The sequence below is a fragment of the Vulpes vulpes genome, chromosome 10, assembly GCF_048418805.1.
Source record: "Vulpes vulpes isolate BD-2025 chromosome 10, VulVul3, whole genome shotgun sequence".
NCBI classification, from domain to species: Eukaryota; Metazoa; Chordata; class Mammalia; order Carnivora; family Canidae; genus Vulpes; species Vulpes vulpes.
Window position 1 is genome coordinate 7,401,899 of NC_132789.1, and position 22,923 is coordinate 7,424,821.

Sequence of the window (22,923 nt, forward strand, 5' to 3'; positions counted from 1 at the left end):
AGTCCAGCAGAGCCCTGGCTCAGAAACCTCCAGCCTGCTCCTTAGCATCAATAAGAAAAAACGAGCTTCTTAGCTCCATGCCTGGACTCCCTCCACCATCCTAGAAGCCTCCCTGACCCTGCCCCCTCATCAAAGCGTACCTCCCCTACTTCCACACTGTACTGGCCATCTTCCCACACTGGCTCATTTGTTTGCCTAGAGGGAAAAGCTCAAGCTTGTGTCACTACTGCCCAGATGCCGGCACACATGATGCTCACAGGAATACCTGCAAGCTTAAATTCCCAGCTCTTGTGCACGACTGCTCCCTGATAAGTGGACATGAGAGGAAGTCAGCTCCACAGACAGATAAGAAACTGAAAGCGACAATGATCCCAAGACAGACACATAGAGAGTGAGAGAATAACTAAGAAACTTAACGGGTGCGGGGAGACAAGGGTGGTGGATCCATAGAGACAAGTCTGGAAGGAATTCCATCCAGGACAGAGCTGCAGATACCTAGAGAGGACAGTGGAGGAGGGAGCAAAAGGGTGTGAGCAGAAGCATAGTTTTGGCTAAGCAAACAAGGCCCCTATGATTTGTTTTGTCAAGTTGAACTTTATCAGGAGTTCAGGATTTTATTTCGCTGAGCAATTAGTCCTGGTAAAAATAACAGAACATGTTAAAAGGAAGGGTAGTGGGGAGGAGAGGCAGACAAAACAAAGGCAAGAACATTTGCCTCCAGGTGAGTCTTGGCAGGCCTGGCTTAAACAATCATCTCAGCACCTCTCAGCACCCCCACCCCCTGCAGGAGGCTCAGCCAGGCCCAGGCTTCAGGTGGAAGAGGTGGCAGGGGGTCAGGTCAGGCCAGAGAAAGAGAAACTAGTCAACTCCAGGGTGGGAGTCTGAGCTGGGCAAGAGAAGTACCCCAGTTGCTGGGAGGGGAAAGAACCCTAGGAAGGCTCTGGCTCTGCCCTGGTCACAAGTCACTTAGTTAGGACAAGTTAAGACATTACAATCCACCTCTGGGCTGACCTCTCAGAGTCCCCACCATGAGCCACAGCCTCCCAAAGTCAGGGACATGGCAAACTGGTGCCCTTGACCAGGGAGCAGGCGTGGCCTTTACAGGAGGGCTCAGCCTGGCTACGCAACTGGGGCTGTGTTTTCATCTCAACAAGGCGGTCTATGCACCTGCCTGGGGCACCCAGCCAATGCTTCAAGATGCCAGCTAAGGTGACCACGGGAGGTCACCTGCCTGCAAGGAGCGTGGTGTCCTACAGAGTCAGGGCCACATGGTCATGTAGGAGAGACCAGAGCAGCCACCGGTGCAGGGACCTTCTCACCATTGATCAGATTTATTCTTTATTATAATGCTACAGAAATCACACTGGTGTTCATGATTTGAATTTTTTTATTTTCTGAAATGGAACCATTGTACATTGTACAAACCATATCTACTGATGGAATAAATAAGTGAAAAATTATACTGCTGTACAACACACCAAAAAAAAAAAAAAAACCCAACAACAAACGAACAACAACAAAAAACCCAAAACATAAGAGGACAAAAAAAAAAAATTAGGTAACGGTGAAAAAAAGGTCTTTTTATACCTCTAACCAGGTCCTTGGCGATAATGAACATTCCAAACCATGACATCATTTGTTATGGGAGGTCACCACCCTAGAAATAGGTCCACCGCCTTCCAGGTTTGCGGGTGTAAGTGCCAGCACTTTGTGGAATGTGTAGCCGAAGCTCCCCCAACTTCATGAGTGGCGGGAGGAAGGCTGCCCTGGGAGCCCTTTAGGCCGTGGGGCCTGGTGTCCGCGGAAGGCATCTGGGGAGGACTCCTCACCCCGGCTCACTGCCTCACCAGCCGCAAGGTCTTAGATTCTGTGGTGGGAGGCGGGTGAGGGGCGCAGGGTGGGTGGGGGACGGTGGCTCCGAGCAGTGGGCTGCATCGGGGAAGGAAGCACATCTGGATTTTTGCAGTCTCACCGTCCCGCGTGGAAGGCTTTCCTGGCCAGAGAGGAGTGCAGGGCCGCTGGCGCTTGGCCGGGCCTGGCCATGGCAGGGGCCGGGGCAGGGGGTGGGGGGTGGTCCGGGCCACGGGCTCCTTCCTACCTTCAGGCACTTCAGAGAAAAACAAATGACAGCCTCGGTGTGTCCCGGATGTCGTCTTCATCCTCAACCACTGCCGTTGACTCCCCCTTTGCCTGTCCAGAGAGGCCACCGCAACCGGAAGGAGACCCGGGGGGACCCACCGCGGCCGACCTGCCGTGTCTGTGGATGCGTGTCATTCTCCTTCAGCTGTCTTGGTTCTAACCTCTCATTCCCCAAAAAGAAAGGAAATAAATATCCAAATTCATCTTGCATCAAAATGGAGTTTTTGCTGCAAAGGAAAACAAGTTACTCTAGCTCTAGAGGATCTGGAGGTAAAGCCGCCTTGAGATACGCTGAGAGGTAACGCAGAGCACAGTTCTGCACAGGACTGGCTGCCTGAGGGGCAAAATTGAGAAGGATTTTTTTTTTTTAAGACAGAAACCTTTCTCGGCATTGCAAACTTCAACATTAAGATTTTCAAAGTTTTTTTTTTTTTCCCTTATTTCAGGAGACATTTTTGCATGAGGTATTTGAAATTCAGGAACATTTTGATTCTTCTTGAAGTGCAGGATATAGATTGGCTCCCTTAAAAAAAAAAAGAGCCTCACCCTCAGAAACTTTGAAAGGAATCTGGCAGACACTTTCCATGGTGGTCAGGAGAGAGATCCACACGTCAAAGGTATCAAAGGTGGTACCTGAATATGCACCAATCAGCAAAATAAAAACGAAAACAAAACAAAAACAAAAAACCACAGAACAAAGCAAACCCCCCACCCACCCCTCACTCAACTCAAAGGGAGTTGCAAGTCCAGTGCAGTAAAGAAAGCTCAGGAAAAGGGTTAAGATCCGAGGAGTCCATCTAGGAAGTAAGAGCAAACCAGGCCTCAGAACCAAACAATCAGGCAGTTCATCCAAGGGGACATCTCCATTTTAGTGAGAGGAAGCTGTCTCGGCTCAGGCAGAGGACAGAGGCAAGGGAGGGACACAATCACCCCTTTCTGGAGGACTATAGCGCTTTCCACTCCTGGGTGCCTGGTTCCTGGCCTTTGAGGCTCAATCATCAGGGTCTGCTCCCTGGTGGGGACGGTCAGCGCATCCCAGGTATGAGAGGCCATCAGAGTATTGGCTCTGAGAGTCAGGAACATGCTTTGCAATCTTGCCTCCCTATGGGGGGTGGGGAGGCAGAGGGTAGCAGGTTACTACGGATTTGAAATCCAGGCAACATCCTAGGAGAGAAAGTTCAGCACCAGCTCTTCCTGCCATCTGCTCCCAGCCTCCTCAGCCCTTTTATCGTCCTAAGGAGACAATTCTGCAGTCAGCCGCAGAAGCCATTTCGTCTTCGGAGGTGTGGGAGAAAGCGGTATGGTGGGGGTAGAGGGTGCAAGTGCCAGAACAATCGAAGGGTTCTGTGTGTCCGTCCGGGCCATGGTGGGCTTGGAAACACTGGCCTCAGATGCCCCGAAGAAGCTGAGAGCACATCGAGTAGCCAGCCCTTCAGGGTAGTGCCCCAACATCTGAGATTCCTCGAACCTTGGACCTAGGAGCCAGGGCCCCAGGGTGTGCCCAACACCCCCACACCTGCAAATCAGGTGGCTGAGGAAGTCCCATTCTTCCGAGGTCTCGGGATCCCCCTCCTCCCTGCCTGCTCCGCTAGATTGAAGTCCTGGGCCAGGGAGGAGAGGCGTGAGGACGGAGGCATCAGCCACCTGGACAAAACCCGAGGGCACTTTGCAAAGGAAGATGCAAAACAACCAGGAAAACATGCCAGAGGTCACCTCAAGGGCACAAGGCACAAAAAAAGAAAGCGGGAGGAATCGGGCAAACAGTGGAAAGCCCCGATGAAAACCGATTCCCTGATCGGTACCACCCTCGAATAGCTTATATCGTTAAATAGAGAAGTGGGGGAGAGGTGGGGAGGGGATGAAACAATACAGCAGCAACACAAATGTGATCTTGGCTTCAGAGACAGTGTGCAGACACTCCTGAGCTGTCGACCCCGCCTTCCCAAAGACAGTCAGTCCCTTCAACACTCAAGGGTTTTGCTTCACAGCAGAAAGTTCTTCAGTGTCTGAGAAGTTACGCTGTTCTGGGTTTTCTTGGATTTGCACTTGGTAAACTTGGAAAATTAGTAGTTCTGTCTGCACCCGAGAGGAACTGCTCAGGTGAAGTTATTCTAGAATTCAGCCTGCAGATGGACCTCCCGTGAAACATGGAAAGCAGGACTGAATGTAGTGTCTACATCTCTTCTGAGTTCTGTTGAGAGGCCTCCAGTTTCATCTTCTTAGAGGGTGGCACTCCTTCCAAATCCTTGGGGAAGAAGAGAGGATGCAGGTTAGCCTGCCGCCAGGGGAGCGGTGTAGGCCAGCCGTAGGGGAAACTGAGGACTGCTTCTATGGTTCAAAACCGCAGTTCTGACCCTGTGGCCCATGTTTACCAAACCCCGTGTCACCAGGGCCCCTCCTGTCCCTGTCACAGCGGCTTCCCTCGGGGTCTCCTAAGCGCACTGCCCCCTGTGCCTCTAAGCTCCCCACTTCCCCTTCACCACACCAGCCAGAGGGAGGGAGGGCTTCCCCATCATCAGCCTCCTGGTCTGTAATTAATCACTAGGGTAATCATTTGTGCACAACTTCCAAGTTCACCTCTCCAAGCTCAAAGGCCTTGTCTGACTTTGCCATGTGGTCGGTCACAGGGCTCCTCCAGAGCCCAGCTTGGGTGCCTGGTCTGGGCAGATACTCAGCATTTGTTTAACATACATGTATGTTATTCTGGGGAGAAGGCCCGTAGTTATGAACACTTCCTAAGTCCCATGGCCCAAAAACATCCAGCACGCACGCCCCACCCTGACTTTCCCACTCCGGTATCTCCAATCTGAGCCATCACCTGAGACCAGCTCCTGACTTTACCCACCCTGACCAGCGCCCACCCCCCCACCTCCAAGTCTGTTGATGACACCACACCTGCCCAGAGCAAAGGAGGCCTCCTTTGCTCTTCCTGGTCCCACACACCACCTATTAGCAAGAAGCTAGCAAGCAACTCCATCTCCAAACGCCCTTGGACCTGCCCACCTCTCCCAGCTGCACGTCCTTACTGTCGGCACCTGCACCCATCACCTGCCCAGATAAGGCAGCATCCTGCTCCGTGCAGTCCCTAGGCAGCTTTCAACATAGTTCAAGAAATCCCCAAATAGAAACATACACAGAACATAAAACCCACTGATGCTTTCCCACTGACTTCAGAGCAAAATGCCAGCTCCTTACCAGGCTGAGAAGACCCGGCACCCAACTGGTTGTTCTCTTCCTTGCCTGCTAGACCCAGACCCCTGGCCTTCCTTTTTGTTCTCAGGCTTGTTCCTATTTCCAGGCCCAAGCCTCTGGTTCCCTCTGACCAGAAAGCCTACTCTCATGGCCCTGTATTCTCATCCTTCAAATTCCTGCTCACAGCCCATTTCTCTGCCTACACCAGCCCAAACAATGTTCCACTGTCAGGCCTCCTTTCATCCTCATCTTGGTTTTTCTGGAGCACGTGCTATGACCTTGTCATCTGCTTGTCCCTGCTATATCCTGGCTGTGTCTCTTCCTCACCCACCACATCATGAGCCCCATGAGGGCAGGGAGGGACCCCATCTCTGGCTCATCCTGGGTCCCTAGTATCTGACACAGGGCCTGGTCCACTATGGGTGCCCAGTGTATGTTTAATATAGAGACCCAGGGCCTTGATGTGAGCTGTGTATGAGCTTCTTGTGGCAGACCCTGAGGCATCATAGAGAGGCTGAAAGAGCCGCCTCTGTGTTCTCCCTTCTTCTCATTCTGAAAGCGATGAAAGCCCAATATGGTCATGACAGGACAAAGCAGGTACTGTGCCTTCTTCAGAGGATGCTGGGTCCCAATGGAGAGGAGGCCTTTGGTTCTGTAGAGCACTTGGATGGGAGGACAGCATATGAGCTTGGGAGTGGAGCCTGCAGAGAGGTGAACTGCTCTGTGTACCAGAAGGTACAGAAGAGGACGGAGAAACAGAAAGGGGAACAAAAGAGAGGAGCTACAAGCTCAGGACAGTTGAATACAGAGAACAGCCAGAGTATTCCTCCTGTTGGGAGGTTGGGGAAGCTTTTTTTTTTTTTAAACACAGGAATGGCCAAATGTCAATGTTGAGTTGCTTAACTAAAATGCATCCTCCTCCACTTTGCTCGTAGACCTGGGAGCTCTGTAGACGAATATTTGTGTCTGTGTGTGCATAAGACAGTGGAAGAGGCTCCATTTCAGGTCTGGGTTCCCTGGAAATGGGACTGCAGGTTGGGGGCATGTTAGAATGTAAGAGCCCTGTACCTTTCAGATATCTGAGGGGTGGGGCAGGGCAGGGGGGTAACACTAGATGCCGCCAGGGTATGGATCAAAGTTTCAAGCTAAGTTGAAAAAAAAAAAAAAAAAAAAACTGAGTTTGGAAGGCCAGGAGATCCCAGCAGACATCCTGGTTTTTTACAAACTATACACAAGGCTTTGATTTTTAATCAAGTGGGCTCATGCTATGCCTGAGGTTCTAGGTCTTGCTTTCCTCATTTCACATTGTGAGGATAATTCTTTACTGTCTGTCTGTACCTGGGTCAACCACACCCTTTTTAACAGCTGCATACCCATCTGTTTCATCCATGACCACAGATTATTTAACCAGCCCCCTTTCGACAAACTTAGGTTGTGGCCAATTTCCTGCCACTGCAAACATATCTTCCATCAACACTCCTTCTGTGTCTTTGGTCATTTGGAGGAGTGTCCTGCAGGTAAGGGGATAGAGACATTAGAGTCCAGGAGGCACTTTCCCTTGGGGGAGGCCTGGCTTGCGGCTCTGCAAAGCGCAGACGCATCCTGCCACCCCCTGCCCCTTCCAACCTTTCTGCTGCTACTTTTTGTCAGTTTCTCCTGAGGTACTAGAAGATCGTTTTATTAGTTGAAGTTTTGACACCTCGGGGTCCCCACTCATTTTAGGTGAGCCCAGAGGGTTGATAGTGAAAAATCACAATGATGGCATCTGGGGCATTCCCGTGTCCAGCTCCACACCAAGCGTGTTAGCCGTATTCTCTCATCCCATCTGCACTCTGGCCCCAAGACAGTTTCTATGACCCCATTTTGGCAGTTGCAGACAAGGAGGCTCGGTTATGCTAAGTTAAGGAGCTGGGATTCGAATCCAGGGTGTTTGTTCCTAGCCAGTAGCCACCTGTTCCTGCACTGTCTGATTCAGACCAGATGCTGACAAACAGTGATGACCCAGAACGGGGTCGAAGCAAGGGGGCAGTGCAGTCAGTTGCAAAATTCCAAAACATGATTCATCTTGCATTTAAGATTCTGAAGACTTATTGTCCCAGCAATAAAGGAAGTTGACTTTAAGTCACTAGAGCAGGCAATGCTTTCGTGGACCTGGGTAAACAAAGTGATAAAGCTGAGGCTGGGAAAGAGGATGCCTCCTTTTCCTATATCCTCCTCCCTGAGGGCTGGGCCCTGTGTCCTGGCCTTTGCTGTAGCTCTAATGCCCAGGGCGGGACACAGGATACTCACGAATCCTGCTCCATGGATACAGGGAAAAAACAACAAAACAAAATAACAAAACACCTTTCAACGTACCCCCGACACCCCAACGGGCTCCTGGCTGATCTGGCTGCCCCTCTGAGGCCTCGATCGAGGTACCTGAGAGATTGCGGACATCTCTGCAGCTAGACCCGCGTCTCCAGATGGCTGCCGTTCTACTTTCTCTGAACTGTTCATCGAGTTTTCCATTGAAGACTGTGAATTCTGCTCGTCAGAAGCATCTAAGGGAAAGCAAGATGACAGAAGCTGTTTTCAGACACGTGAGATGTGGAACCAGATGGACCTATTACTAAAAATACCTGGAACTGGGTAGTTTTTGTGGCCAGGCGGTCTGTCAGGGTTGCAAGGAGCTGGGAGGGCTTGGGAAGCCTCTTAAGTTTTTAGTGAGGTCATGTTAAGTGGCTGGCCCTAGGGCCTCCAGCCCTTTCCTGCACACCCACTACCTGCCGCCTGCCCCAGAGGACATCTTAGGGATGCTGCATGCTTTGTGCCATGTGCATCTGGCGCCCTCCAGTGGGCACAACATGTTCCAAACATCATGGCTGCTGACTCCTCCCTCTTTCACTCCAGAGCCTGCATGCTGCACCTGGGGAGCCTGCGGAGGTAACTGCCCTTTTGTAGACATTTCTCTTAATAATATGGGTATTTTCCTGACCTCAGAGCAATGACTGATCATTGCATAGAAACAGAAAATACAGGGAAAAAAAGTTAGAATCAGTGATTATCTCACCCCACCCACAACTACCAACCCACTAACATTTCAGAGGATTTATTTTCATCTCTCCAGATGTTCTCCCCCAACATGCTTTTAATTCTCTGTTCTCCCCCCTGACAGAGATCACACAGAATTTTAGAAAAAATTTTCATGTCTTTAAAAATTCTCTGAATACAAGAGTGTGCAAGATGACTTCATGGCTTCTATCAAGCAATCACTTATTTATGAATCCTGTTTCACCAATTATTTGGGCTATTTCTTATGCATCAGTCTCTCTGCTCCCCTCCCCGCCCTGCTCCTTTAGCTGAAGGAAGTGGCAGGCCGTAGTTGGCTGTACGAGGTAGCAGTGTTGGTACCTGAAGCTTATTTTGGGCATCGAGCCACAGAGCTCACGGGGGGAGCAGCAACATCCTGTCCAGAGCCCCACTCTGCTTGCATCCAAGGCCCTAACAACATTTGTCACCCTGATTTCTTTATTTTTTTTTAAGATTTATTTATTTATTTATTTATTTATGATAGACAGAGAGAGAGAGAGAGAGAGAGAGAGAGAGAGGCAGAGACACAGGAGGAAGCAGCAGTCTCCATGCCGGGAGCCCAACGTGGGACTCGATCCCGGGACTCCAGGATCACGCCCTGGGCCAAAGGCAGGCGCCAAACCACTGAGCCACCCAGGGATCCCCGTCACCCTGATTTCTTTCAAAGTGCACTAGAATACTCAATAATGTCTTACTTTGAGGCTTCTGAGGCAGAAAGGAAAAAGAAAATATCCAGGCTTCAGTTTTAAAGTGAGCAAGCAATATGGAGAGATGGACCAAAGTCGGCAGCACTCCACAGCCTGAAGCCAGTGCGGGGCAGAGGGCTGGGGAGCAGGGCAGAAGGCAGGTGTGAGGCTCTCCTCTCCCAAGGAGGCTGACCTCCTGGCATGTCCATCTCAGGTAAGCTGCTGTTAACACATGCACTTACTTCCCAAACGAGCAGCCCCAATATCTTGAGGGCAGGACCCAGAGGCCTGCCACTCTGCCAGGGCCTTAGCTGGGTATTTCTGCTATCGCAGAGAGGCTTGGGGGTCTTCCTCAGGGACCCCTAAAAACCATCAAGGCTGATTACAGCCACCGTGTCAAGTGAGTCACTGTGTGGACTTAAGTGGAATGACAGGGGAAGTGCTCAAGTAACAAAATAACCCCAGCGGGGAGGAACTTTACCTAGGGCACAGGACCACACTCCCCAGAACCCTGACACTGTTTGATATTTGTTTTACTTAAAAAAAATTATTTATTTAAGTAATTTCTATACCCAACATGGCACTCCCGCTCACGACCCTGAAATCAAGAGTCACACACTTTACGGACCGATCCAGTCAGGCATCTCTATTTTGTTTTTGTTTTTTTAAGATTATTTATTTATTTATTCATGAGAGACACACAGAGAGAGGCAGAGACATAGGCAAAGGGAGCCTGATGTGGAACTCGATCCCAGGATGCCTGGGATAACAACCTGAGCCAAAGGCAGATGCTCAACCACTGAGCCACCCAGATGCCCCTTGTTTTACTCTGAACGCCCATGTGAATGGCAATTCCTCAGAAAGTTAAACCCAGCTACTCTAGCACTAGGTAGAGACTCAAAAGAACTGAAAATAGGTCCTCAAACTAGTATTTGTACATGAATGTTCATAGTAGTACTACTTCCAACAGCCAAAAAGATGGAAATAGCCCAAATGTAAATTAACAAATGAATCAAAAAACAAAATGTGGCACATCCACACAGTGGAGTATTACTGAGTCACTTAAAGGAAGGAGGGAGTGACACCTGCTATAGTGTGGATGAACCTCCAAAACACGATCCCGGGTGACAGAAGCCAAATACAAAAAGCCCACATATTACACACCCACTTACATGAAACATCCAGAACAGGCAAATGCATACAGAAAGCAGATTGGCAGTAGGTGGGGGTTGGGACCACGGGGAAGGGGAAGCAGCAGTTTATGCATACAGAGTTTCCTTTTGGGGCGATGGAAATGTTTTAGAACTGGACAGAGGTGTATTTCTTTCTTTCTTTCTTCTTCTTTTTTATTTTTTAATAAAGATTTTATTTGTTTGAGAGAGAGAAAGAGATCTCACACAGGAGTGTGCATGAATGGGAGGAGGAAGGGCAGAGGGAGGAGAAGCATACTCTCTACTGAGCAGGGACCCCGGGCTTGATCCTAGGATCCCAGATCGTGACCTGAGCCGAAGGCAGATGCTTAACCAGCTGAACCACCCAGGCACCCCAGAGGGTGAATTTCATCTCAATTCTTAAAAAAAAAATTAAAAAAAAATTTTTTTTAATCCATGTTAACATTACATTTTATTTCCTAATATATGTTTTGCTTTAGCAAACACTTTGAACTGTTATTGGCCTCCTCTGGCCTCTCCTTTTCACCTGACACAGTGAGCTCTGCAGACTGGACAGGGAGGTGCAGAAGTCATGGACAGTCACCCGGAGAGTCATGCTGACCCCCTGCTCGGCCTGAGAGCTCCATGGGAACTGGCCCCTAAAGCTCACGTTGCACTCAAGGGCTTGGTGCAGCGGCCTGATTCTCTAGTGCTGGTGCTGGAACTCACCCAAGGGAAATTATTTTCCTAGGACCTAAATTTAGTCCAGTGAGTTTGGACATTATGTCATTCCCTGAACTCACTCAGCAGTAAACAAGTTCAAAGCAAGGTCAACAGCTGGCAACTAACCCACCCTGTCCTGCAGGCTGCATGCACCCACCTGGGAGGCTTTCATGCCTTTCCCATGAGGGCTCCCCTCAACTGTGGCACACTCTCCACCCTGCCACCCCAGCAATGCTGGGTAACTGTGGCTGGCCCAGTGGCCTGGGGTCCTCAGAAGAGGACTCTGGTATAGTTCCCACCTAGACTGGTAAAGCTTTTGGTGGTAGTAGGGACAAGGAGGGGGGGTAGGGAGTGGGGGTAGTAGTTACCAAAACATGGCAGTTCTGGAAGCAGCGAACCAAGAAGCAATTTCTGCAGTTGAGCTTTAACTGAGTTTTAGGGCAAAGGAGATGCAGATCCCAGACATAGGAGAAATGAGGGAGAAAGCACACAGGATGGGAAAGAAGCCAGGATGTGTGCACACCCGGACCTGCAGATACGTATTACCTCCCCTCACTCACCAGGCCTTCCTGACATGTCAGGCTCAGGCTTGGGTGAGCACTTTGCTTTCCTTCCTGCCCCATTCCTTTTGGGGACTTGATGAGGAAGGCAACTTTCATTTGTCTCATTTTATAAATAAGGAAACAGGAAGGCTTGCAGGAGGTGACGCTGTCAGCCCAAGGCTGTGCTGCTAGCAAGTGTCAGCCTAGATGTGACTGGTCCCCGGTCCCAGCCCACTGGTTCCACTGCCCTCTGCCCGCAGAGCCACAGTAACACAGGGCTGTCATGGGGACAAGAGAGGATGCTCACCTGGAAGGCCCATGTCAAACCTCCTGCCACTATGGTGGCTTTCAACTAAGGATGATTTTGCCCCATGCCCCCTGGGGGGGCATCTGGTAGTGTCTGAAAATATTTTTGGTGTCACAACCAGGGGTGGGGCATGCTACTGGCAGCCGGTGGAGAGAAGCCAGGGATGCTTCCCAACATCCCATCACACATGGGATGGCCCCACATGAAAGACCCATATGGCCCCAAATGCCAACAGTACTGAGGTTGAGAAACCCTGTCCACCACTTCTCTGGAGGAAAATGGAGATCTACTCAAATTTCATTTTATTTTATTTTTTAAAGATTTTATTTATTCATTCATGAGAGATACAGAGAGAGGAAGAGATACAGGCAGAGGGAGAAGCAGGCTCCATGCAGAGCCCGATGAGGGACTTGATCCCAGGACCCTCAGATCATGACCCGAGCCAAAGGTAGATGCTTAACCACTGAGCCACCTAGGTGCCCCTCTACCCAAATTTTAAATGCCTGCACGTCCAAGGTGATTGTTAAGGGTAGTCTTAAAAAAGGTTATAATCACATCTAGATTCTTCTAGATGCACTATCTCTCTAATGAGTCGTAGGGGAGCACATTAGACTCAACAGTGGTCCTCCTGGGCAGGGGGAGGACATTGGAGGCTCTGGGTGAGGGGGCTGTCCAGTCTGTGTCCTGAATTACTTCCTGTGTGCAGGGTCACCTGCATCCCTCCTACCCCCCACCCACAGGTCTACCTGGCACATGAGCGCCTTCCTCATCCGGCTCAGAAAGGGAAGGCACACCAGGTCCTGAGACCCTCGTGCCTGGCTGGCTCCCCACTCCCCCTGCATGTCCCCAGGCACTGCCCCTTGGTCTCTTCTGCTTGCACTGCTCATTCCCCTTCTATCCCATTGCTCATGCTTGGGTATGCCCAAGTCAGGCAGCACCTTCTCCAGAAAGCCTTTTCTCAGCCCACTAGGCTCCCTTTTCTTACTAACATAGCATTGATCACAAACTCAAAAGCCCCCTTAAGGGCCAGGCAGTGCCACGAATGAGTCATGGGGATGGTTCAACTCAGACACAGATAAGAAAACAAAACAAAACAAAACAAAAACACACACACAAAAAAAAACCCTAAAGGAATATTCCCCTGTTCCTTTTTTTTTATTTTTTTAATTTATTCACGACAGAGAGAGAGAGAGAGAGAGAGAGAGAGAGGCAGAGACACAGGCAGAGGGAGAAGCAGGCTCCATGCAGGGAGCCTGACGTGGGACCTGATCCTGGGTCTCCAGGATCACACCCTGGGCCGAAGGCAGGTGCTAAACCACTGAGCCACCCAGGCTGCCCCTATTCTCCTATTCCCCAACCTCTCAGACTTTTACTTGTCTACTTTCGATGAGAAATAGGTTAAAAAAAAAAATCTTAATTTTTCCTTTAAATGTACAATAAGAAAAGCAACAGTGATCATGGAGTAATACGAGGGCATGACTCTTGGGACTCAGTGTCATATCAGGGAGTGGCGGGGAGTGTGGTAGCTGGCCAAAGTGGGCCCACTCACCCTCCCTGGAAGGGCAACCACGTGTCTGCTCTAACGGGCGCTGCTCCACGGAAAAGCAGACTCAGTATTGTCAGATCTTCTGATTTCCTCAAGAGAAGGTGGAAATCAATCTTATTTTAAGTGAAATTATTTCATTTTAAGATTTTGACATCCAATTCAAATTAAAAATAAAAATAGCAGCAGCCCCATGCCATGTGCTAGATCTAGTCTGTCTGCGACCTCTGGGGAGTCTCATTCTCAATTTTGGTGTCCATATCCCCCTGCTTCCCTCTGAGTTCTTGGGGCAGGAGGTGGACCAGCACCAAGTCTCACACAAAGCAGGTGTGGGAAAGTGTGTCAAAGACAATGGAACGGGGTTTGAATCGATGCCATGACACAGAGAAGCCTCCCTCCCTCCGCTGCCTTCCCTGTTGGGTAAACAGCACAGCAGCCAGATCTCATGCTCAGCTTGGGTGTCTGCAGGTGCTTTACCCCCAGCTGGCCCTCCTCATCCTCTCTTCACAGATTCTGGCAAGGCCATCCCTCCAGATGCTAGGGGTCACCCTCCAGTCCCCGCTCAGCCCAGGTACCACATGTCAACACATACTCCCATCTTGGACCTTCAAAATATACCTCGATATCGGACAATCAAGAACTATGGACTGGTCTTCTTAGGTGTAATGATAGTACTTGTGATCATGTAAAAAAATCTTTTAAAATATATACATAATAAATATATATTTTTTAAATATTTATATATATAAATATATATTAAAATCTTTTTAAATATATATATTTTAGCATATATATATATATGCTTACTTATTTATGAATGAATGAATTACACAGAGAGAGGCAAGACATAGGCAGAGAGAGAAGCAGACTCCCTGCGGGGAGCCCAAGGTAGGACTCGATCCCAGGACTCCAGGATCACACCCTGGGTCGAAGGCAGAATTTCAACTGCTGGCATCCCAGAAAATTCTTATTTTTAAGAGATGTGTACTGAAGTGTTCAGGGAAGATCTGTAAGTTACCTTCAAATGCCTCCCTCCCCAAATATTTACAGACAAAGCAAAACAAATTAATAATTGCCAAATTCAGTGGGCATATACAGGACAGTAACCTGTTCTTTTCATTTTTCTGTATGTTTGAAAATTTTCATTAAGAATCCAGAGATCCGGGCAGCCCAGGTGGCTCAGTGGTTTAGCGCCGCCTTCGGCCCGGGGTAATCCTGGAGACCCAGGATCGAGTCCCATGTCAGGCTCCCTGCATAGAGCCCGCTTCTCCCTCTGCCTGTGTCTCTGCCTCTCTCTATCTCTGTGTCTCTTATGAATAAATAAAATCTTAAAAAATAAAAAAATAATAATAATAAAGAATCCAGAGATCTGGGTAGCCTGGGTGGCTCAATGATTTAGTGCTACCTTCAGCCCAGGGCGTGATCCTAGAGACCCGGGATCGAGTCCCACGTCAGGCTCCCTGCATAGAGCCTGCTTCTCCCTCTCTGTCTCTGTCTCTGTCTCTCTCTCACGAATAAATAAATAAAATCTTAAAAAAAAAAAAAAAAAGAATCCAGAGATCTCGGGAATCTGGGTGGCTCAGTGGCTGAGTGTCTGCTTTTGGCTCAGGTCATGATCCCAGGGTCTCTCTATGTGTCTCATGAATGAATAAATAAAATCTTTTCAAAAAAGAATCCAGGGATCCCTGGGTGGCTCAGAGGTTTAGCGCCTGCCTTTGGCCCAGGGCATGATCCTGGAATCCTGGGATCAAGTCCCACATCGGGCTCCCTGCATGGAGCCTGCTTCTCCCTCTGCCTGTGTCTCTCACGAATAAGTAAATAAAGTTAAAAAAAAAAAAAAAAAAGATAAAATCTTAGAAAAAAAAGAATCCAGAGATCTCAAAATAGACAAAAATAAACATACACATATACAAGTACATATATGTCCTCCACAACCAGACTACTTCTTACCACCTTCATCGCTCCCACCCTGCCCACACCAGCAGTCACCTTCCATTTGGATGACTGCTATAGCCCTACTATCTGTTCCCAATCACAGCAACCAAACTGATTCTCTAGACCATGGCACTCAATCCTGTCTTACTCGGCACAGAAGCAAGGGCCTGTTTAGTGGCCTAAGATACCCAACACTCAAGGTCCTTCGATTTCATCTCTGATTTCATCTCACTTTGTGAACCCTTCATCCTCCCTTCCCCAGCCACTGAGCATACCCTTGCCTGAGGGCCTTCGCACCGCCCATTCCATCTGCCATAGTGCTTTCTCCCACTTTTCCACAAGGTTTGCTCCCTTACCTAATTTTAGCCTAATATGCTCTAATGTCACCTTCTTAATGAAGCCTTCCCTGGCCACCCTATTTAAAAATAAAACAGTCCCTATAATTCACCAAGACTCTCTATTTCTCTTATGGTTTGCCACAGAACTTATCTTCCAAAAACTAGACTGTAGGATTTTTAAATTCCCCCACAAGAATATGAGCTAGTCTAGGCATTACCTTTCTTCTACCGTGATCTTCTAGGGGCTGGCATGTAACAGGGCCTCCTAGAGACCTATCAACCAACTACATGAAGGCTCAGTCCCTGCAGACACATACCTTCGGCCCCAGGGAGCTCCTTCCCATCGGCCTGGGCCTCATCAGCCTTGGCGTCAGTACCTTCGCCAGGCACAGCTGAGCTGGGCTCCGGAGCAGGGCTGGAGTTACTGCTATTCTCCTGTTTGATCGGGGAGGCATCTGCGATGGAGCTCTGGTTGCTGTTATCATCTGCAAGGGGAACAGAATCATAGGGTGAAATGCCACAGCTACTGAAGAAAGGTGAGTTAGGGGCTCAGCTTTCTGACAGAACCACAGGGTGAAATGCCACAGCTACTGAGGAAAGGTGTGTTAGGGGCTCAGCCTCCTTCCTCCCAGGGAAGGAGACACTTCGGAAATAAGCCAGCCACCTGGGGCCATTCTGCATGTTCTGCAAGGAAGAGGCTTCTGGGAGCTTCCCCTGCTGGCTCAGTCCTTGGGGGAGGAGAGGTGCAGCTGTCTACAGACAGGGCTTCCCACATTTTAAGTCTTTAGAGGACATTTGAGGCCTCGTTCTGGGTGAAGAAGCCAGATTTGTGCACCTGGCTCTGTAGCAACACAAAGGCTAAAGCACGGTCCATTCCGAAGTGTTGCCAAAAATGTTCCATTGATCTAACCAAGTGTCTAGACCAACTTCCACCTGATACAAAATAAAAGAGTGAGAGGGACATGTTAACAGAAGGGAGGGTATTCCACAGAATAATCCACCCAGCTCTTCAGGTCAAAAAAAGAAAAGAGAGAAACAGAGATGGAGACAGGGAGAGAGGGAGAGAGAGAGAGAAAGAGAGAAGCAGGGAAGATTATTACAAAGAAATTCAAGAGAATTAACAGCTAAACAGGACATGTGAAAACTACTTAGATTCTGTTTGGAATGAGCCAGCTTGTAAGGGACATTTTGGAACAACTGGGGAATTTGAATATAGTCTGGGATTTAGAAGACATGATGAAGTAACTATGACTTTTGTTAGGAGTGAAAGCATCGCAGGTGTATAGAAATGTCATTTATTCGTGACGCATGCTGAAGGTTTAGCCACAGACTTAAAACTTATTTTGAGGGAATGCAGGGAAACTTATTTTAAAACACTTCAGCATGGGCTGCCTACGATTGTCAGAGTTCCCTGAACTTAACACTTGAGAGCTATGCATGTTTTATATGTAAATTGCACTTCAATTAAAAAACTCAATATATTAAAAAAAAGATGAGGCAAACATGGCATGCTAGTGAAAACCTAGGTGACAGATATATGAAGTTCATCACGCTATTCTTCCTACTGTTCTCAATTATGAAATTTTTCATAATACAGAGAAAAAAAGAGAAGCTATCTGAACAAAGCATTTGTGGTTGAGCTGGTGGCAGGGCTGAGAGTCCAGGGGCACATATCCCCTGGCCCTGAACCCTATCTTAGCCTGAGAGAGTCATGTTAAGTTGCAGATACCCAAGTGGCGATTTCAAAAATATTACCACACTGCTTTTCTGGGCCATGCTGGGCACCTGGGACCGAGGCTACTTTTGTAAAACAGAGAACGAGAGGGAGACACGGAACAGCACACTCACACATTCTAGGCACCTACTACATGCTGGCACTGAACAAAAACACTGACGGTCACTTTGTTTCATCTTCCCAACAACCTGCCAGGTAGGGGCCGGTACCTCCCTCCTGTACAGAGGGAGAGACTGAGGCTCTAAGCAGCAGAACCCCTTGCTCAGGTTGGTCTGCCCAACTCCAAACAACCTGCTGAGGAAGCACCAGGCAGTCACACGGTCCCAGCCAGGTAAACTGCATCTTATTCTAAGTGTACTAGTTACACAAAAGCATCCTCTTGTTAATTCTGGGACTTAAAAAAAAAAGTGTGCTCTCCTGATTTGCCTTTTAAGAAAATCTGAACTTTCTTCCTATACCAACCTAGGTATGCATGTGAATGAAAGGCAGAGACCCAACCCGTGGATCCCAGCATGAAGTTATGTTAATTAAGGACAACAAGCACTAATGTTTAACAAGTTAGCTGCTGGAGGTTAACCTGGTCACCTGGTAACCACATGACCCTGACACTCAAGTTAACACTGGTAGATTCTCAGACACGAAAGAGGTGGCTGCAGATGCCCACTCACCCAGTGGGAGCCTTTCAGATCATCCTGCCCAGGCCTATATCTTTCCTTGCCTTTGGACACATCCATGTCTGGTGGCTACACACAGGTCTTGGGTGCACATGTACTAAAATGGAAAGGATACTGAGAAGGTGAGTGAGGCTCCTATATCAGGAATGCCTGGGTTGGTGGCCACACACTTGGATTCTGCCTCCAAAGAACCTCAAGGCCACCACTGGCATTCATGAGCTTCCTAACCTGGGGCAGCCACTGCCCTGAACCTTCATTTCCTTATCTGCACGAGACTTGTTTTTACGATGAAATGAGGTAAGACATGAAATGGACTTAGCGAGATGCTTGGCACATTGTGACAGCTCCTTAAATGTCATCTATTAACACACCAAAGGGCTTTTAGGGAATTATCTTATTTAATACTCAAAAGGACTTTATGAAGTGGGCATTACCATTCCCATTGGACAGACTGAAAACAGACCTAAAGGTTACATGTTAAATAACACACCCGGGGGAGATCCTGGGGAGTCAGATGTGAACGCAGGTGGGATCTTGTCCTCTGCTCTATAAGGCTCTCACCTGTGAGCCGGGGCGGGGGGGGGGGGGGGGATGTCTTCTCAATCCCTAGAGAGTGGGGATCTAAGTGATGCCAGGGGGCAGATTTGTCCCAGCTCAAATACCTAGTTCAATTGTGCCCAATAATTCAATTGCGATTGTACAGCCAGTGAGGGGCTTTCTTGACACATCAGCCATCAGCAAAACCCCTCTGTACTTTCTTGAAGCCTGCCCTCAGAGCTCGTGATTGTGTTTTCTAGAATGGTCAGCTTAGGCAAATGGCACTCCTTCCCCAGAGCAAGACAGCCCCAGAACCAGAGGGGGCAGAAACTCGATCAAACCAATATTCCCCTTTGGTGTACTTATTTATCTAATACCAGCTTGGTGTATGAAAGGCCTGGGTGGTCAAAAGGACAATAGAAACTGGGATCAAAAGATGGGAAAAGGCAAGTGGTACAAGCTGTTCTACTGGCAGACCAGGCAGGTGGTCCTGGAGTGGCCACAGCCTCTGGTAGAAACAGCTGCTGCCGCCTTGAGGGAACATACCCAGAGTTTCTGGGTCTGATTTTTCAAAGGATGGCAGAAATGCACATTTCCTAATTTATGAATATCAGAAACCCCATTTTTCAGAAATTTTATGTTTGAATCTCTCAGGTCAGAAGTCAGGCAGGATTGCCAGGAACGTTCCGTCTCAATCTGGGCTGGTTACACGGATGAATGTAATCTGGATACATATTATGAAGCCATCACTTATGATTTGTGCCTTTCCTCTCAGTTAACAAGGCAAAACAGGAACTCAACCCCAGCAATGTCAAAACTGCAGACTGGCTAAAGCAGGTCTCCAGCCTGGATTCAATCAGTGAGACATAACTTTTGAAAATAAGTCAGCGAAGAAAGGCAGGATGTCAATGTGGAAGGCAGGTCCCCAGGGTCCCAGAGTGATTAACAGGATGTTAAAATCCAGTTTAGAGTTTCCCAGCAGCCAAAGCAAAATCAGAAATGGAAAATATCATCATTTTTATGGTAGGTCAGGCCTAGGAGGGAAAATGAGCATATACCCAAAAAAGAGTTCCTGAGCACACACGGGGCTGACAGGTCATCTCCTGTGAGGTTTGTGTCACTAGGCAAGAAGGTCTTATTTTGCGTCTCTGGCTTGTTTTATGTTTCATGGCTTGCTGTGCTGGGAACAGAAGTTTCTCCTCCGCTGAGCCTTCTCTTGGGTACAGAGGCCTCCCGGTGCTGCCCAGCCCTCCTACCCTCGCCTGGAATGTGAACAAACCTGCTGGTGAGAACAAAACCCGAGGGCCCTGCCACAGCCCAGGGCCTGGCAGGAGAGCTCACCATGCATGTCCATCATCCCTGGGGAGGAGCTGTTCTCCGGCGTGGTCACCTCAGAGCCACACTTCTCATCTTTGCCTTTTTTCTTGTTCTTGTTCTTCTGAAGGAGAAAATGGAGCAGAAACTGAGTCACCATATTGTGTGTGCATGCGTAAGCAAGCCCCTGGGGGGTGATATGAATATTTTATTCAGCTGGTTCATCTTGGAGCCCGCAAGTCTCTGGAGGGCTCTCCCTGGCCTGCATTTGAACATGTCTCATTACGGGCCTCACCTGCAGAAGGAAGGATTCTGGGGCTGGGCTGGGGGCGGGGTGGTGGAGGCTGGGCATAAACCTGCCTTGTGTGTGAGGTCAGCATTAGCAGGCATGCAAACAGCCAAGCTCACGAGAATTTCCTCCACCTTCAGAGAGAGTATCTAGGGAAAAGGCCAGAGTCACCTTGCCCAGAGTAGGTAGAGTGATGCCAGGTGAGGGATGGAGAAGACCCAGGTCACATACTCCCACTATCTGTAGGCCCCAGGGCTGACTCCCAGCATCACAATGGAAGGCCAGGTAAGGAGGAAAATCCAAGGTGAAGGGATGGTGAAGAGGATGCTCTGTGTGTGCAGTCCCATTGTTTTTCCTTTTTTAAATAAATGGAATAGAATTGTTCATTAGAAATGACCTGTGTCGGGCAGCCCCCAGTGGCCCAGTGGTTTAGCACCGCCTGCAGCCTAGGGCGTGATCCTGGAGACCCAGGATGGAGTCCCACATCGGGCTCCCTGCATGGAGCCTGCTTCTCCCTCTGCCTGTGTCTCTGCCTCTCTCTCCCTCTGTGCCTCTCATGAATAAATAAATAAAATCTTAAAAAAAAAAAAAGAAAGAAATGACCTGTATCCATGGGTAAGGCTCATTAAATTACGGCACATTCTTTCAATGTAATGTAATGCAATAATTACCAAGAATAAGACAGCTCTTCATGTCCTAATGTGGATGCTGTAGAACACGGGAAGGGAAGACCACTATTAATGGGGAAAAAAGGACACGTGGACCTCTCTCCACACGTGTGTCTGTGTGCACTTTCTCTGGAAGGATAAACAAACACCGGTCACCTCCAGGGAAATGAGCTGGGTGGCATGGGGGCCATGCACAGGGATGGGAAGCAAATTTACAAAAAGATAAATATATATATATATTTGAAAAAGTAGCATTTGAAGAACCTGCACACCTACAGAGATGGAAACTAGATTGGTGAATTCTGGGACCATGGGGCAGGTGGGGGAGTAATTGCTCACAGATCTGAGTTTTGTTTTTAGGGTAACTAAAATGTTCTGGAATTATAACAGTGATGGCTACACACAGTAAATATATTCACACTAACTTATATACCTTCTTAGGAGAGTGAATTTTATGGCATGTGAGTTGTCATTTAAACAAACTTTTTTTTTTTTTTTTAAGATTTTTATTTATTTAATCATGAGAGACACAGAGAGAGAGAGAGGCAGAGGGAGAAGCAGGCTCTATGCAGGGAACCCGACTTAGGACTCGATCCTGGACCTCCAGGATCACGCCCTGGGCTGAAGGTGGCGCTAAACCGCTGAGCCACCTGGGCTGCCCTAAACAAATGTTTTGTTTTGTTTTGTTTTTAAGATTTTATTTATTTATTCATGAGAGACACACAGAAAGGGAGAGAGGCAGAGACACAGGCAAAGGGAGAAGCAGACTCCATGTAGGGAGCCCGATGTGGGACTCAATCCTGGGACTCCAGGATCAGGCCCTGGGCCTAAGGTGGCGCTAAACTGCTGAGCCACCCAGGGATCCCTTAAAGTAATGTATGAATTTTGTAAATTGGTTTCCCTATTCAAAAGAAAAAAAAACTGGGGCATCTGGGTGGCTCAGTTGGTTAAGCGTCTGTCTTCGGTTTGGGTTATGATCCCAGGGTCCTGGGATCGAGCCCCAAGTCCAGGGGCCTCCCTGCTCCCTCCCTGTGCTTAGCAGAGAGCCTGCTTCTCTTTCTCCCTCTGCTGCCCTCCTTGTTCATGCTCTTTCTATACATAAAATAAATAAATAAAATCTCAAAAAAAAAAAAAAAAAAAAAGAAAAGAAGAAAAATTTGCAAGAGTTCTGAAAGGGGAGAAAATGGTGCAACCATGTTGTAATTGGGTATTTAAAAAATAAAAAGCTACCCCTCTACAACCACCAGAGACTCCGATTCAGCTGTCTGGGGTGGGACCCAGGGACCTGCATTTCTTTAAGATTCCCAGGGGACTAGATCTCAGCCAGGAGTGGGACCTATCACCCTAGAGGGAAAGAGGGTGGGAAACAGTATATTGTACAACGTAGCTCAGAGACAATGGCAAATTAGCATTTTTCTAGTACTGTCTGCAAAGCCTTGCTGGGTTAAGTTCTCTGTTTGGTATTTGATATACTGCCTTTACACTGTTGCAGAAACCCCAGGAGCCGGATATTGCTGCTCCACTGCACAAAGAGGGAACTAGGGCCCAGCAAGGTGGAGGTCACCTGTCTGCCTCACAGGTCAATGGGGAGGGGGAACCTATCCCATACCTCTTTGCCCAGCCAGGAGCTGCCCTGTCCTTCCCAACAGCCCATACATTACTTTCTCCTTGATCACAATCCATTTTGGCACTTCCCTGATGTCTGTTTCATGCTATTCTATAATTATCTTTCCCAACAAGATTATAAATTCCTTGAGAGCAAGGACCATGTCTTCTCAAATGCAACCAGCGTTTATACAACACCTAATAATGTGCAAGGCACAGACGTGGGCCAGAGCCAGGAGCTGCCTTCGAGGAGCTGGCTGCACCCTGCTCTCACCTCCAGAACAGCCAGTACCAATTGCTGTGATGGGCTAGGTCTTGGGGCCTCGGAGGAAGGCAACCCTGGTGGCTCCATGAGCCCAGGCCAGAACCAGAAAAGGTGACAAACACTGACATTCTCCAGGGAGCACCAACCTGCCCAGAGAGGAGCTTGTGATCATAGGGTCAAGGATGGAGCCTCAGCCATGCCAGGAGACCTG

At 48.6% G+C, this 22,923-nt stretch overlaps 1 protein-coding gene across 2 annotated transcripts in view; it reads right to left on the bottom strand.

The window, feature by feature from the left end:
• Nucleotides 1-1,369: 1,369 nt before the first annotated feature.
• The window catches only part of BCL7A (BAF chromatin remodeling complex subunit BCL7A), a 30,377-nt gene continuing 8,823 nt past the window's right edge, over nucleotides 1,370-22,923 (bottom strand). Inside the window, exons 3-6 of one of the 2 annotated variants that reach the window (XM_072722772.1) lie at nucleotides 19,913-20,009; nucleotides 15,943-16,110; nucleotides 7,750-7,871; nucleotides 1,370-4,384 (exon numbers count right to left, since the gene is read on the bottom strand). In XM_072722772.1, the coding sequence (XP_072578873.1) occupies nucleotides 4,313-4,384; nucleotides 7,750-7,871; nucleotides 15,943-16,110; nucleotides 19,913-20,009 (459 nt within the window). In that variant the 3' untranslated portion in view covers nucleotides 1,370-4,312. Of the gene's footprint in view, nucleotides 4,385-7,686; nucleotides 7,872-15,942; nucleotides 16,111-19,912; nucleotides 20,010-22,923 lie in introns of both variants that reach the window. The other variant, XM_072722771.1, reaches the window with a different exon arrangement.